The sequence below is a fragment of the Ammospiza caudacuta genome, chromosome 2, assembly GCF_027887145.1.
Source record: "Ammospiza caudacuta isolate bAmmCau1 chromosome 2, bAmmCau1.pri, whole genome shotgun sequence".
NCBI classification, from domain to species: domain Eukaryota; kingdom Metazoa; phylum Chordata; class Aves; order Passeriformes; family Passerellidae; genus Ammospiza; species Ammospiza caudacuta.
The window spans coordinates 44,930,208-44,943,912 of NC_080594.1; the positions used below are offsets into that span (position 1 = coordinate 44,930,208).

Here is a 13,705-nt window from a genome sequence, read left to right on the forward strand (position 1 = left end):
TTGCATTCCTGAAAAGGGTGGTGTGAGGGCAGGCTGAAGAGAGTGTGCAGACAATCTCTTCACCTTTCATTTCAAATACTCCAGTGTCTGACAAAAACAAACTCCCACTGTGCTCAGAGAATTCAGGCTCCCCTAAGAGCAGGACCTATACCATTTCTCACAATGCCTCTACAAGGCCTGTGGTATTTTTCCTCAAGCTACTTCCTACCATGCTTCTCCTGTAAGCCTTCCCATAAGGACAGTCCTCAGTTTCTCTCTAGCAGAGAGGAAACCTGCTTTTAGCAACTTTTTACCTCCAACTGTTAAAGGCTAGCCAAATATGCAACAAAAGAGGAATTTTTTCTCACCCTTAACTGTGTAACATACCCTATTAAAAGCTTCGTTTTCTCCTGTGGCTACATAAATCTTTGGGAAGAAGCCCTAAATCGTGGTGGTTCTGAATTGATGATGGCTTCTGCTCACTGGTTTTATGCTTGGTTAAAATAAAAAACAGCAAAGAGGAAATTCATGGAGTTTTTAACTATTTTCGTTCCACATGATATTACAGAGTTGGTCTGCTGAAACTGAAGCAAAGATGAGAAATACCATGCCTAGCTACAGATTTGATGCTAGGTTCCAGAAACACTGTACTGACAATATTCACATTTTTATTGATATTTTTCTATTTTTACTGAACAGAAATTCAAAGAATTCACAATCCTTAGTTTTAAATGTGTTTACACAACTTAAATTGGTTTTATTCATTACCAAATGATCGCACACAAAGTGAAAGCCACTAAGAATGAAAAACATAAGATCAGACCATATATCCAAAAATTAAAACTGCACAGGTTATATGTAAAGATATGTTCTCTTTGAAAAAAAGTTTTAATTTGTAGTCAATTGTGAAATAGATAATGGTAGAATCAAAATTGTATTATGAAATACATTGACTGTGAAAATGAAATATAAATTGGTCATAGTTCTTGAATGTCACTATCAACCTTACGTGTATAAAAATCAGGCCCTTATGGTATACAAAACCTTATTTATACATTGAAACAATTGTTATCTTGCCTGATAAGGAATATAGAAAGAAAAGCTGATGCTGAAAATTTAACTTAAGATGAAGTATTTTTCCAAAATATTGGTATGAAAATGGCAGGTACATGTTTTTTTTTTTTTAATAAAATTTGCTGAAACGTCTTGCATAGAAAGAGCACATTCAAAAGTCAGCATTACACTTCTTTTTATATTTTTTTCTGCTGGTTCTGAGATTTTTTAAGAGGCAGTTGGATAAAAGCTGACAAACACTCAGCTTAATCCTTTTTCTGAAAACCCAGTTCTTCTTAGGACCTTCTTTCTCAAGCTGGAACACTATAAATGCTGACATTTCATAATAAAAATTAATAACTATATTATAGAAATATCTAACAAAGTTTTAAGACTGAACCATTCAAGTGAAGATGAAAGGTATTTATGATTGTAGTGATACATCATTCCACATAAGTGCAAAGAGAGATATATTTCTATTTTCATATGTTAATGGAAATATGGATAATTGGTTCTCCGAATTTTCATTGAAACTGATTTAATTTTGACTGGCTTTTTGTTCATTGTCCATGTATCCCAGTGAATGCCAGTTGCAAGGAATCTCCCTCTGTAGCGATGAACACCATTAAGATTTGCAAGGCCACACTTGTTGAACCACCATCCCGTGTTATCACTGAAGTTACTGCAGCTCTTTACTGGATGTCCTTTAATAGTGCACATTGGCCTGCATCCATCATTATCAACATCAAACGTGCTGAAAGGCATGGAATTTTGGTTATCTTCTCTTCTATATCCTCTAAATGCATCACCTAAGTACAACAGATAAACAAAACAATAAAGTTATTTACGGAGAAATATTTCTTACTTGATGCACACCCTGCAAACTTTTCCTCTGAATTTATTATAAAAGTGGAATTCTTCAAAAGCAGTACAAGAGCACCAGCTAATGAGCTGCAAAAGTGCTAAAGATGCAGGGAAAAAAAGAATAAAATACTGAGAAATATGGAAGAGGTTAAAATTCAACAAAATGTCTTCGTATTTTCCTTGCTTTTAGCAATGAATGCTGGCTATGAAGGTAAAGGCTTCTGTCTTCCTCAAAGACAGAGGAAGAAGAGATAAAAGTAAACAAAAAGGGTTGCAACTTCAGATTTTCCAGTAACATGCCCAAAGCCCCAGAGTGAGTCATGAAACACGATGGAATTGTTGAAACACAAAGGTCAGTTATTACTGTCTCTGTTGTCTTACTAGAGAACTTACTGAAGAAATAGTATTTTTCACAAATACAGAGTAAAGCACTAACACTTTTAGAGATTAACTATTTCATTGATAATAACGACCATTCTTGCATAACACAGAAAAAAGCAGTAAGACATGATGCAATGCTTAATGCAAATCTTTGCACACTTAGTGTATTAATGCTATTAAAGGAGGTCTGGAATTAATTTGTGTCTATGCATCACCCAGCAACTATTACACACTGTAGGACAGCCTTGTTCCACTCAGTTTCTTTCTCTATCCTTTGTACGTGACTATCTGGGCACTTCTGAATTATCCAAAGCATCAGGAAGACTGCCAGTAACATCTGTGATGAGATAAAGGGCATCTAAATAATTGAACCATTAGGTAAATAAACACTAACACCCACAAAATCCCTTTTTTATTTTTTATATATATCCCATTCAATTTTATATTTTTTTGTTATTACACGCATAATAGATCACCATATAATTAAAATTTTATCTGCATAAATGTTCATTATATACCAGAGAAAAACACATTAGAAATAAAATTTTTGAAGTTAATTATTATTCTTTTGGCTGCATTTTTTTCATATTAAACTACCTTTAAATACTTCTAGGAAGGAAGTTCTTACCAGCATTTCCTGAATAATGCCCCAAATGTATCTTAAAATAACATGATTCATCCTCTATCCAAAATCCATCATATGAGGCATAGGCATGCTTGTCATTTTCTGATTCCAAATCCACATAAAGACTGAAATGGGTGGCCTTTTGATTTACGATGTCAAAAATCTTCCTCAGTCCAAGCCAAAATTCTCCTTGAAGAGAAATATAATATATAGTCTAGAAATGGAAACTGTCGCAGACATTTTTTCATAGAAATCTTTCTTTGGGACTTGTTCGTCTTCTGGGAAGCTAAGGCCCCAGAAAGAGAATGTAAACAATGATTATCAGCTGCTGTGAAATGCAATAGGATGCACCTGTGATTGGTTCATGTTCCATGTGTACAGTTGAGGGCCAATCACAGAAGCAAGCTTGGGAAAGATTCCCTGGACACAGAACTTTGTTATGGATTCTTTTCTATTCTATTCTTAGCTTAGCAAGCCTCTGCAACTTTTCTCCTTATTCTTTTTAGTATAGTCATAATGCATCATATATCATATATCAATAAATCCAGCCTTCTGATCAAGAAACAAGATTCTCATCCTTCTCTCACCCCAGTGACCTCCTCAGGTCGCTGTAATAGGAAGCTGTAAAAGAAAAAGTCATTGTTTCTGTTTTTTTTACTTTCCTTCCTGAAGCAAATGTAATACAAGTTGCATGATATGCTATATTCCTTTGAAAGACTAATGAAGGAACAGAGTAATCTTCCCATTTCCTTAGGAAATCCCTAAGAAAACCCATGTGTGCATCATGGTTTTTTTCTCTCTGATATTTTTTTAGAAAATTGTCCAGATGATAGATTTCAAATATTTGTCTGCAATATATCCTAGAAGACCACAAAAACTGGATATGCTAAAGATCCACTTGCATGAACAGAACTCAGTATCACTCCTAAGAGCAATACAGAGAAATTATAAATGTTAGCATTCTATGAAATGCAAAAAAAAAAAAAAAACCAGCAAACCCTATTCTCAAAATTTAAGCTCTGTTCTCAAGATTTGCTGCCTCCATAAATCACAAATGTAGCCTCATATGAGCTGCACTTCTTTGTACAGAAAAGCTGCATGCTTCCATTGCAATCCCAGATAAGCTTCTGAAAAAGCAAATGGGTTTAGTCTGGCAGGATTAAAGGTGGCAATAAAAAATTAATATCGCAGTTGTGTTGGTATAGGGTACTGAGTTATTTCCATTGTTAATAACTTTGCATGCCCTATGGTGAAATATTATTGATTTTTCTCTACTCTAAGGAAATGAGTGATTCAAACCAACAAAGGCACTCTTTTTTTAATCTGAAAAGAGAAGAAATACAATCTATTATTTCAAGCAGAAAATATTTTAAACACTCTTGTAAGACTGCAATAACTAAAGACTCTAGTGGGGTAATAGTCATTATCAGGAAGATCACACAACAGATTTGATTTTAAAAATCCTTAAGTAAAAACAAGACTTTTAAGAAACAAGAACTTCATACTGCCAAAACTACCATGCAATTTAGTGGAATGTAGCTCACATAAAAGCAGGAGAAATGTGGGATCCAAAGCACTTTAGAGTATTTAAAATTAATACCAGTAAGGTCACCAAATCCATCCAGATATTCAGACCATGTTCTCTGAAACTGAACAAATCCATCAGTTCTCTTCTGAATCACAGTCCATCCACCTCCTCGAAAATCCATGTCACACAAAACCTAAAATAAACCTAGGCATGATTAAGCATTCTTGAAGCAGTTTTTATGAAAAACACATTTTAATTAAATGAAGGTGGACTATTCAGAGTTTTGCTAAGCAACATGTTTTTCAAATATCTTTTAAAAAAAGATCTAAAAAAATAAAAAAAATAAAGCTGCAGTATTTTCTTATATGTTCTTGTTGAACTGTTTGATTTGGATATTTCTTCAACCAGTAGAAACTGCTGTGTGTAATAGTCTGCTCATAACAAATATAATAAATAAACTTTGATAAATGTCACTGTAACATTTATAGCATGAAAGGGAAGCAACTTGCAATGTCATGTATTAATCAGGCAGCATATCATTGATACAGGTAGGAACACCAAATAAACTTTTATTGCAGCAAAGCAAAATGAACACAACTTCTTGTATGTTCTCTGTCACCACCACACCTTCTTCCAGAGAATGTGTTTGTGGTGCCTGGGAAATTTAGAGCCTTTAATAAGGGTGAGGAAATGGAAAACAGTGATAGCAATAACCCAGCATACAACAATAATTGACAGCAGCAAAAACCTCTACATAAGAAGTGGCCCCGATCCAGGGAAGTCCCAATGTGAACATATAACTGCCTGCAACTGAGCAGAACCACTGCATACATAAGATCAGCTCTCAAATTTATGAGTCTTTAGGAGTCTTTGCTAAAATTTGTGCCCAGCAGTATGTCAAATGGCAGTGGTCCAGCTGCCATCTGCTCTGCTTTGGAATATCACATTATGTGACACGTTTTCTCCTCTGCCCATCTAACTTAAGATTTGTAATTGACTTTCCTAAGTATATCTGCAGTTCCAAATCTTGATCAGTTCTAACTGGGATTATAAAGTCTGGAAATTTAATTTAGAAAGAGCATATTGCACATTTATTCACTGCACTCCCAAAGTTATTCAATGCAGTTCTAAGGGATAGTATCCATAATTAATGTTTGAAAACAGGGGCTCATTTTTGTCTCCAAAGGTGATGAATATCAGAATTAACCTGGAAAATGCTTATAGGTAGTGAGCCAGTAAGCTTCTTTTGGTAACAAAAGTAAGTTCAGAACATAATATTGGCTGTGATAACACTAAGCCGATGCACAAGCGATAGAATAAAGTATGAAATATTTTTGATGTTACAGAAAATGTACAAAATGAAACAAAATGAAACATGTTTCAGAAAAGAGAGATTTGCAGCCTTAGCCAGCTGATAAAAGTGAAACTAGGTGTAAGTCAGTTTAACTCTCAAAAAAATTTGTGTCAGACTGAGCATTATATGTTGCACCTCCATTGCCTGTAGTAGCCAGATATTTTTCAGGAAACCAGATTTGCTCCTTAGCAGGAAAATATCAACATTATAGTTAGAGCCTCTGTGATTTAACAATGTCTTCTCAATGAATGACAAGAAAGCAATAGGAAGAGCTGCAATTTGATCTAATACACCCCGAAGGATCTTGGACCTTCAAGTAAGATACTTCAGGCAATTCCTGCAAAACAAATACTAAATGAATCATACTAAGATTTTTGTGCATGAAAAAAGAATTGTGACCTTTATTCCCTGGAGAGTCACATGCTTATTTCAGTCACCCAAGGAGGATAGAACTGGAATAAAAAGAAATACAGAAGATTCCAAAATGAATATTTAGATGAAAATACCTAAACCTCATTCAAAATAATACCATTGCCTCACCCACTGTCTTGAGTACATAATTGCATGCTTGGCTACTCCTCTGATTATGAGTCAGAAATACTATGAGGATCCCACTTGGTCATAACATCAATCTTTGGTCCAATATAAATCAGTGTGAGTGTTGATAATTCACAGAAGGTGGGGATATGGTTCTACATGAGAGGATATGATTCTACATGAGAGGACCAATACATACACCAGCTAAATAAAAATATTAGATAGGTACAGAAAAACACAGTTATAGCTGTGTAGTTGTCTTAATCCCTTATGGAAATTGTAAAGCCTTATAATAGTTAATCTGCTTTACAGTTTGCTCTGTCTCATATCATGAAAGGTATGAAGGGCATGATTGTGCCAGGTACAAGCTAAATTAAATGAGAAGGAGGACACTTCTACTGAATATTTCTTCCCTTTCCACCTGCAGTGTGTATAAGAGGTATATTCTAAACAATTGTTTAGTTTGTCTGATTCAACTGAGAAATATCATTGATCTAAATTTACTGATTGAAAAATGTATCAGAAATTGGTCATGGTTCATTTTTCCAAAAGTAAAATTGGTTTTAATCATCTCATTAATAAATGCTCAGGAAAAAGCGTAGTTGAGAGTAACTTTCTGAGGTGACAGAAACCTGCCACTACCACTAAAGCTAGGTATTTTTATTGCTGCTGGCATCTGGAGTTCAATTAGCCCAAATTAAGCATAAAAATCTATACTCACTTTTGGAAACATGAGGTATCAAACATGAAAAATAAGAATGGGATCGCATTTTCTAAATAGTTTTCATTTAACTGATATCTTTATGCATATTATTCTAAGCACATTTTCATTTAGGTTCCGTTGCATAAAAATACATTTTATTGCTGCAAAGGTCTTCATTGATATAAATTGTTTCATGTTGGGTTTTTTTTCTTGTTTTCTAGTTTCTTACTATGGTTTTCTACCTCTGTATTTTTTCTTATTTTGCTGGTCTGCAGAACATTTAGAACTCTTGGTTATTAGCCTCTAAAAGATGCTTTATAATTTCTTGTTTATATTCAAATATCTTGATATTTTTGTCTATCTACCATTTCTCTTGTATTCTTCTTATGCTTCAACACATGAAAGAATGCACATTAAGTAGTTTTCCTTAAAATAACATTCTTTATGGAACACATATTTTAGAAATTTTTTCTCTGAGAGCTTTTTGGCACTGTCTTTCAAGTTCTGTACAACATTTACCAGACAAGAAATGAGACACTCATGACTGCAAACATTCTTCTCATTATTTATTGTTACCTTGTTCTTTTAATCAAATTGCTATGATTTTTATTTTCTATTTCTGGAATTACCTTCAATCCAGAAGAAATTATTAAACAGATGCAATTTTTGCTATAGTTGCATTTTGCTCATACTACAAATATGGTTGTTCTGTGAACACTGCAACATCTTTGCCTTTCTTTTACATGGAAGGGACTTACTGATGAGTTACAGATCTTATTCCTGAGCCCCCAGCATTGTATGGAGAGAATGACAGGTTTTTATATCAAAGGTTGCAGTATCAAGTTCATATTTTTCTTTTGAGATGCCAGCATAAATCTGAAACCTTTTCTTAACCAGTTTAAGCTCCTTTTTGTAGGATTTTGAAGGGCTCCACTTGGCTAGAGATAAAGGCATTCATTCTTCCTTTGTTACATATAAAGGAACACTATGAAGATAGATATTAAACTTTGCTAGTTATTGCTTGGCTTAAATTCCTTGGTTTTTTTCAAAAAATAATGACCTCAACCTGTATGGCAAAGTTGAAGGTTTGAAAGTGCCATGTCTACCTTTCTACTATGCATAAGTCCTTCTCTAAATAGAACAGCCTGAAATGGAAATAAACACATAAAACAAAATATTCCTTGTGTTTGCAAGGATCTTAATATTCCTAGTCTGAGGAAACTAACCCAAAATTCCATTCTTCTAGATGAGCACTATTAATCTGAGCAATTACATAAAGTGCAGGCAGTGATAGGAAGCATGATTGCTGCAGGTTTTTTTAGGGATATATCCTTGTCTTAGGAATATAAATCCTGCAAACTGGATAGGAAAACAACAATTTTAGATCCTCAAGACTGTGCCTCAAGACTGGATTATAATGATACGCAGACAAGGTTTTTATTCCTCAAACCAACATCTGCACCTCCACGTGGATGACTCTGCGTCCATGTAGTCCCATCACAAGGGAAGGCAACGTTATAGAGCCAAATCACTCAAAATTGAAATGTCCTGTCTTAAAAGCCAAATGGGTCAGTCAATTGCTCTTCAGTTTCCCATCTCTAAAACAGCAAAGAACAGCTCTTCTCCATGTCCAAAAGAGGTGCTGGTAAACACCTTGGGTTTTCCTCTTTGGTATTTTTCACTGCATATGAAAACTGACAATGGACTCTTATGACAGAGAATAAGTTTCTTTGTAAAAAATAAGAAACTTGTCAAAATTATAGTAAAAGCAGGCATGTGCCGAAGATTTAATACATTTTTCATTCATCTGTTGAAGAATTGTCATGGGAAACACTTTATTAAAAATATTCTAAATGTATATTCTCAAGCAAATTATGACTAATAATAAATTTATTACCTCAAAAGGATAATTTGATCCTTCTGGATGGATAATGTACAAACCACTTGGAGTTTTTGAAACTGAACCAACAGTATCTTTAATATGAGTGCAGTCCAAACCTAGACAAAAAAGGTATACAAGGAAGTTCATGAGCAAAATATGTTTTAAAAAAAAATACAGATTAATACAGGAATACTACTTTTCTTGGTGGCATGAATTATTTAAAATATAATTTTCTTCTTATGCAAACTTTAAAATCATGCTTTGTCATGAATTTATCTTGCAAATTAAAATTCTCTAAACACCATTGAGATTCTAAGTACAAATGACACTGTATTGACAAAGTTCTTTCTAATCTTAATAAATATGATACATACCTATATGAAATTAAAGATTATGTATCTGGGTCCATTTATGGATTTTTTTTTTAATTTTATTTATAACACCTGGACCGTGAAAAAGATATATTATTTGAGAAATGAAGTCTTTTTCCTACAGATATTTATATTTATACTTGTAAAAGCCTTTCCATCTTAAAGTATACATGACAAACATTCCATTTGAAGAAGGATACTGCAGATGCAGAGCAAAAGAATGTGCCATTCAGCAGCCTCAGATCACTTACTAGCTAATAATCATACTTGGTATTTTTCATAAAAATCAGCATTCTAAATAGGATGCCCAGAGTTGTCAGTTGCAAATTATTTAAAGCAGTATTTATGATAACATTTTTAAACAGTTTATTAAGTTTCCAAAGTTTATATTTTACTAGCACAGGATAAATGTCAATGTACAATTGCTTACCTTTGTTTTAATTAGCTCCTTTTCAAGATACAAAGATAAAAAGGGAAGGTGCCAAGCCTACATCTGAAAAATACTTACCATGAGATTGAACTACTTTATAAGGAAGTGGATCCAGATGCTTTCTCAAAATTACTGTGTTCAAAAGAACAAGTTTGTTCATAAGTTCATTTACCTGCAAATTCAAATAAAAGATCTTTAATTAGGTTGCAATAAGAAATTTTACATTCTAAAGATTTTTTTTTTCTGACTCCTAATAAACATAATCTGTAGTTAATTTTTGTGATGTGTAGTAATTTGTACTAATGTGAAGTAATGGCCCTCCACTTTCCCTACTGCAATGCATGACACTAAGTTGTGAAATGGGGTGCTTACCACTCCTCCTAGAAATGGAAATCACACCTACCAGAGGTACAAGGACTGGTGATAAAACACTCTAATACTACTGGTTTAATGACAGTTTAATGGTTTATGAGCCCTTTTTTTCCTCAGAAAGACAACACATGCTGTGAGAAATAACAAATACAAATTTTTATAATAAAGGAAAAAGGTACCTGATTAGAAAGGTAATCCAGCGAAGACTGTTGATCATCCATCATGTCTCTTACCAGTTTTTTTGTACTTCTGGCATATTCAGCAAGAGAGTTCTGCAAATTTCCTTCAGAAAGAAATATGTTCATCCCCTTTGTTTTCATAACTCTAGAGATATTCTTGACTAAATGACAACATACTTATTTACGACATCTAAATGAATATTGAAGGTGTTTTACCTTACAGAACCTAAAAGTGAAATGAAGGCAATACAGAGACCACAGATTAAAGCCAAAGGTGCTGAAAACTTCAGACTTTCTTGTTGCAGTACAGACATCTTAAGAAGTGATGGATCTTCTCATGTTTTGAAGAATAAATTAATCTTATCCTTAGATAAACTGGACAACCAGTTAATGGATATCACAGAAATGTAAATGCATATGATAAAAGACAGATATAAATAAGGCTTCTTGTCACCTTACATTTGCTCATTCATTGTACTACTCCTGGTTTTTGCTCTGATGCTAAAAATCACGATCATCATCATAATGGCATATTATAATAATATATATTTTGAAATCATATGTGAAAACCAAGAATTTGCACAATTATTTTCAGAGACTGACTGTATAATTTGTTGTGTAGTTTGTCAAGCTAGTGCATAGAGAATATCCTGTGTAAGCCTCCATAAAAGTAAGGTGAAGTACACATCTACTCCCATGTAACTGACTAATTAATTAATTAATTACCTCCTACTTACACCTCCACACCCAGCTATGTTTAAATGAGCAACAGACGTCCTCCTCTTCCTCTCTAATTGAGTGAGATACTGACATTCAGAGCATAGCAGATCTAGGTGGGTTGTGTGGCTGCTTGGATTTGCCTGTCTGCACCAATGATTATACTTTGTCACACCAGCTGCATCCCTAAAACAGGGTACCCCAGATTTTCTGGACAACACACAGTTTGGGCAGCAGGGTCACAAGGCTGTCACGTGTGCTCAAGAAGATTAAAAACTAAATTTGCACAGCATAGCATAGCAGAGGAGAGGATTGCATAGCATGGCACTGCACAGCTCATCACTGAAAGTATTCTTTATGAATACATACTGCACATGTAATGTTTGTCCCCTCGTAAAATTTTAGCTTGAGCATCACATGGTACAAGGCATTGTTCTTTTTGTTTTGAAATATCTGCAGATTTATTTTTCTCTTCTGCCTGGAGTGGTTCCTCCACAGCTCCAACATTCCTTGTGTCCTGTTGTACCAAACAATGGAGGGGGAAATAAATTGAACATAAAGCACACATAAAATAGCTCAGTCTGTCAAAATGAAGTATATTGCTTCACAGAACTTCTTTCAAAACCTGTTTCTTAAAAGCTTTATCAAGCAGTAATTGACAGAGCTGAGACCAAAACTGATTAGATGTTCTCTGCTTAGCCATACCTCACAAGAAAAAAGTAGTGTCAGAGATAAAGAATAACCTCTATATATTAAAAAAATACCACCACCATTTCTGGCGAGGTATTCTACTTGTAAGCACTGTAAGTGGGAGGCAAGAACCTGCAAATCCTGCATTTTAGGAATCACCACCACCATCTCAAATGGTAATGAACTTATTTTCACTGGAAAGGAGCAGGCTTTTGGATTTACCAGATATTAACAAAGTACTTTTACTCTTTAAAATCCCTACATTCATTACTTAGACACTGATCAAGGAAGTAGTTGCAGAAGTTTTTGACTTATGCACACAAGCAGTCATGAGAAAACTTATGCAACTACTGAGAAGATCTGCAGACCAATTCAGCAGTAAAAGAAATATTTTAAATGTTTTTATAGGGGAAAGAATAAAGGGACAGTATTTATGGGCACACAATTATCTGAAACTGTAACAGTAATAGCATTAGTAAAAGTAGCTCCACCTATTACTGTTATTTTAAAATTGTATATTCATATTTAATAGTTTTTCTTCCATGGTGCCATATGACATAAAATAAGGGAATGCCTCTGAATCATCCCTTAAAGAAATTACTAAAAATAATTTTAAAAATGTGTAATTGTCAAAAGACTAAGCAACATATTTTCATATGAGTCTTTGTTTGATGATTTCATCATCTCAGCAAGACATTTGTAGTATGTTCATATATTGTGTTTTCAAATATAAATGGGATCCTTAGAAATGTTAAGATTTTAATGGAAAACAAAAGTTATTTAGACTTGAATACATCTTCATCATAATTGTTCTTTCCTGCTCCAGTTTTGTCTTTCTGCAATTGGTACTACACCAGCAAGCACTGAACAGGGTTTTTTTGCTCTTAAAAAGTGAAAGTAAAAATTACAGAAAACTGTTAACAAAGGAATTTAACAAAAAAAGGTTTCTGAATTACTAATATAATTGCTTTTTATGCCTGGAGAATGATAGAGAAGTAAAAGAATGTGTTTCTTTAATTTTGAAATAAGTACAAAATAAAGAAAGAAAAATTATGCAAGAGTTATAAACAGATCTCTAGAACTTATAAATAGAACACTTGAAAGTATGGCTTGTTCCAGGGCTATCACAGCTACTCACCACATGTTCAATTAAACACTGTTAAGCAAATATTTTTAATCAATATTTATCTTTACCAAAAGCCAACATGAAACAAGCAATTAAGTCTGATCTCAGCAATTCAAGCAAGAACTGACTCTGCCAAAACCAATAGTTACTCTGCATTTAAAGTCATGCAGATGAGATTAAAAATATGACATAACAACTGAGCTGTGATACAGGACATTAACTCAAAAATGTTGTAATATATTGAATTCCTACAATTTCAATGTAGTTTCTTTTCTCTATCTGCAAATACCTCATTCTTCTGTATTTTCATATCTATCTTGAATAAAACAATCCATATTTTTAGAACATCTGTCAGTTTTCTGAGAAATCATTCAGTTACATTAATTATCTTATCTGCACAAAGTAACAGAAAATCTTACCTCAGGTGAACAAGGTTTGCCATTATTTATGACAGTCTCTCCTAAACCGAACAAAAATATATTAAGACAAATAAATGAAGTTACCCTAAAGTGGTGGTTCATCTTTTACTTGAAGAAATGCAAATGTTTTGATGAGTTTCAAATTTCTGTGGAAAGAATTGTACACTATGAAGGCCTGATCTAACTATTTGGGAATGTCTACAGCACAAAGGGCAGCCAACACATCACTCTTTTACTGCCTGGATTTAATAAACCACATTTCAACTGCACAGCAGATTTTATATATTACTACTTGCATCCTGAAGGAAAATTACTGCTTATCACCTCTACATGACACATCAAACATATATATTTTCATTGTGATAAACTCTGACAGATTTTCTTATATGCTATTTTTGAGCATTTGTGTATATTTGGCATGAGTGTTCTGGGCTACTTGAAAGAAAAATTAGTATTACTTCATGTTTTCAATTTTTTTCCAAGTTTTTTTTTTTT

The 13,705-nt window shown here is 33.7% G+C and overlaps 1 protein-coding gene across 2 annotated transcripts; it reads right to left on the reverse strand.

Moving 5' to 3' along the window:
* Positions 1-637: 637 nt before the first annotated feature.
* ANGPTL5 (angiopoietin like 5) lies at positions 638-13,433 on the reverse strand. Of its 2 annotated transcripts, XM_058799920.1 has the most exons (8): positions 13,211-13,433; positions 11,345-11,492; positions 10,259-10,362; positions 9,786-9,879; positions 8,922-9,022; positions 4,503-4,623; positions 2,906-3,091; positions 638-1,841 (listed from the first exon to the last, which is right to left on the reverse strand). In XM_058799920.1, the coding sequence occupies exons 1-8, from the start codon at positions 13,310-13,312 to the stop codon at positions 1,522-1,524; spliced, it is 1,176 nt and encodes a 391-aa protein (XP_058655903.1). In that variant the 5' UTR covers positions 13,313-13,433; the 3' UTR covers positions 638-1,521. The 2 variants fall into 2 exon arrangements, with proteins under 2 accessions (XP_058655903.1, XP_058655904.1); XM_058799921.1 differs by lacking the exon at positions 2,906-3,091.
* Between the last annotated feature and the right edge of the window lie 272 nt (positions 13,434-13,705).

Excerpts from the sequence above, each read along its gene's own strand:
- ANGPTL5 (XM_058799920.1), bottom strand. The coding sequence starts at position 13,312 with ATGAACCACCACTTTAGGGTAACTTCATTTATTTGTCTTAATATATTT. Across the intron at positions 9,880-10,258 it reads TGGATTACCTTTCTAATCAG|GTAAATGAACTTATGAACAA; the intron begins GTACCTTTTTCC and ends TTGAATTTGCAG. Across the intron at positions 4,624-8,921 it reads GATCAAATTATCCTTTTGAG|GTTTTGTGTGACATGGATTT; the intron begins GTAATAAATTTA and ends GGTTTATTTTAG.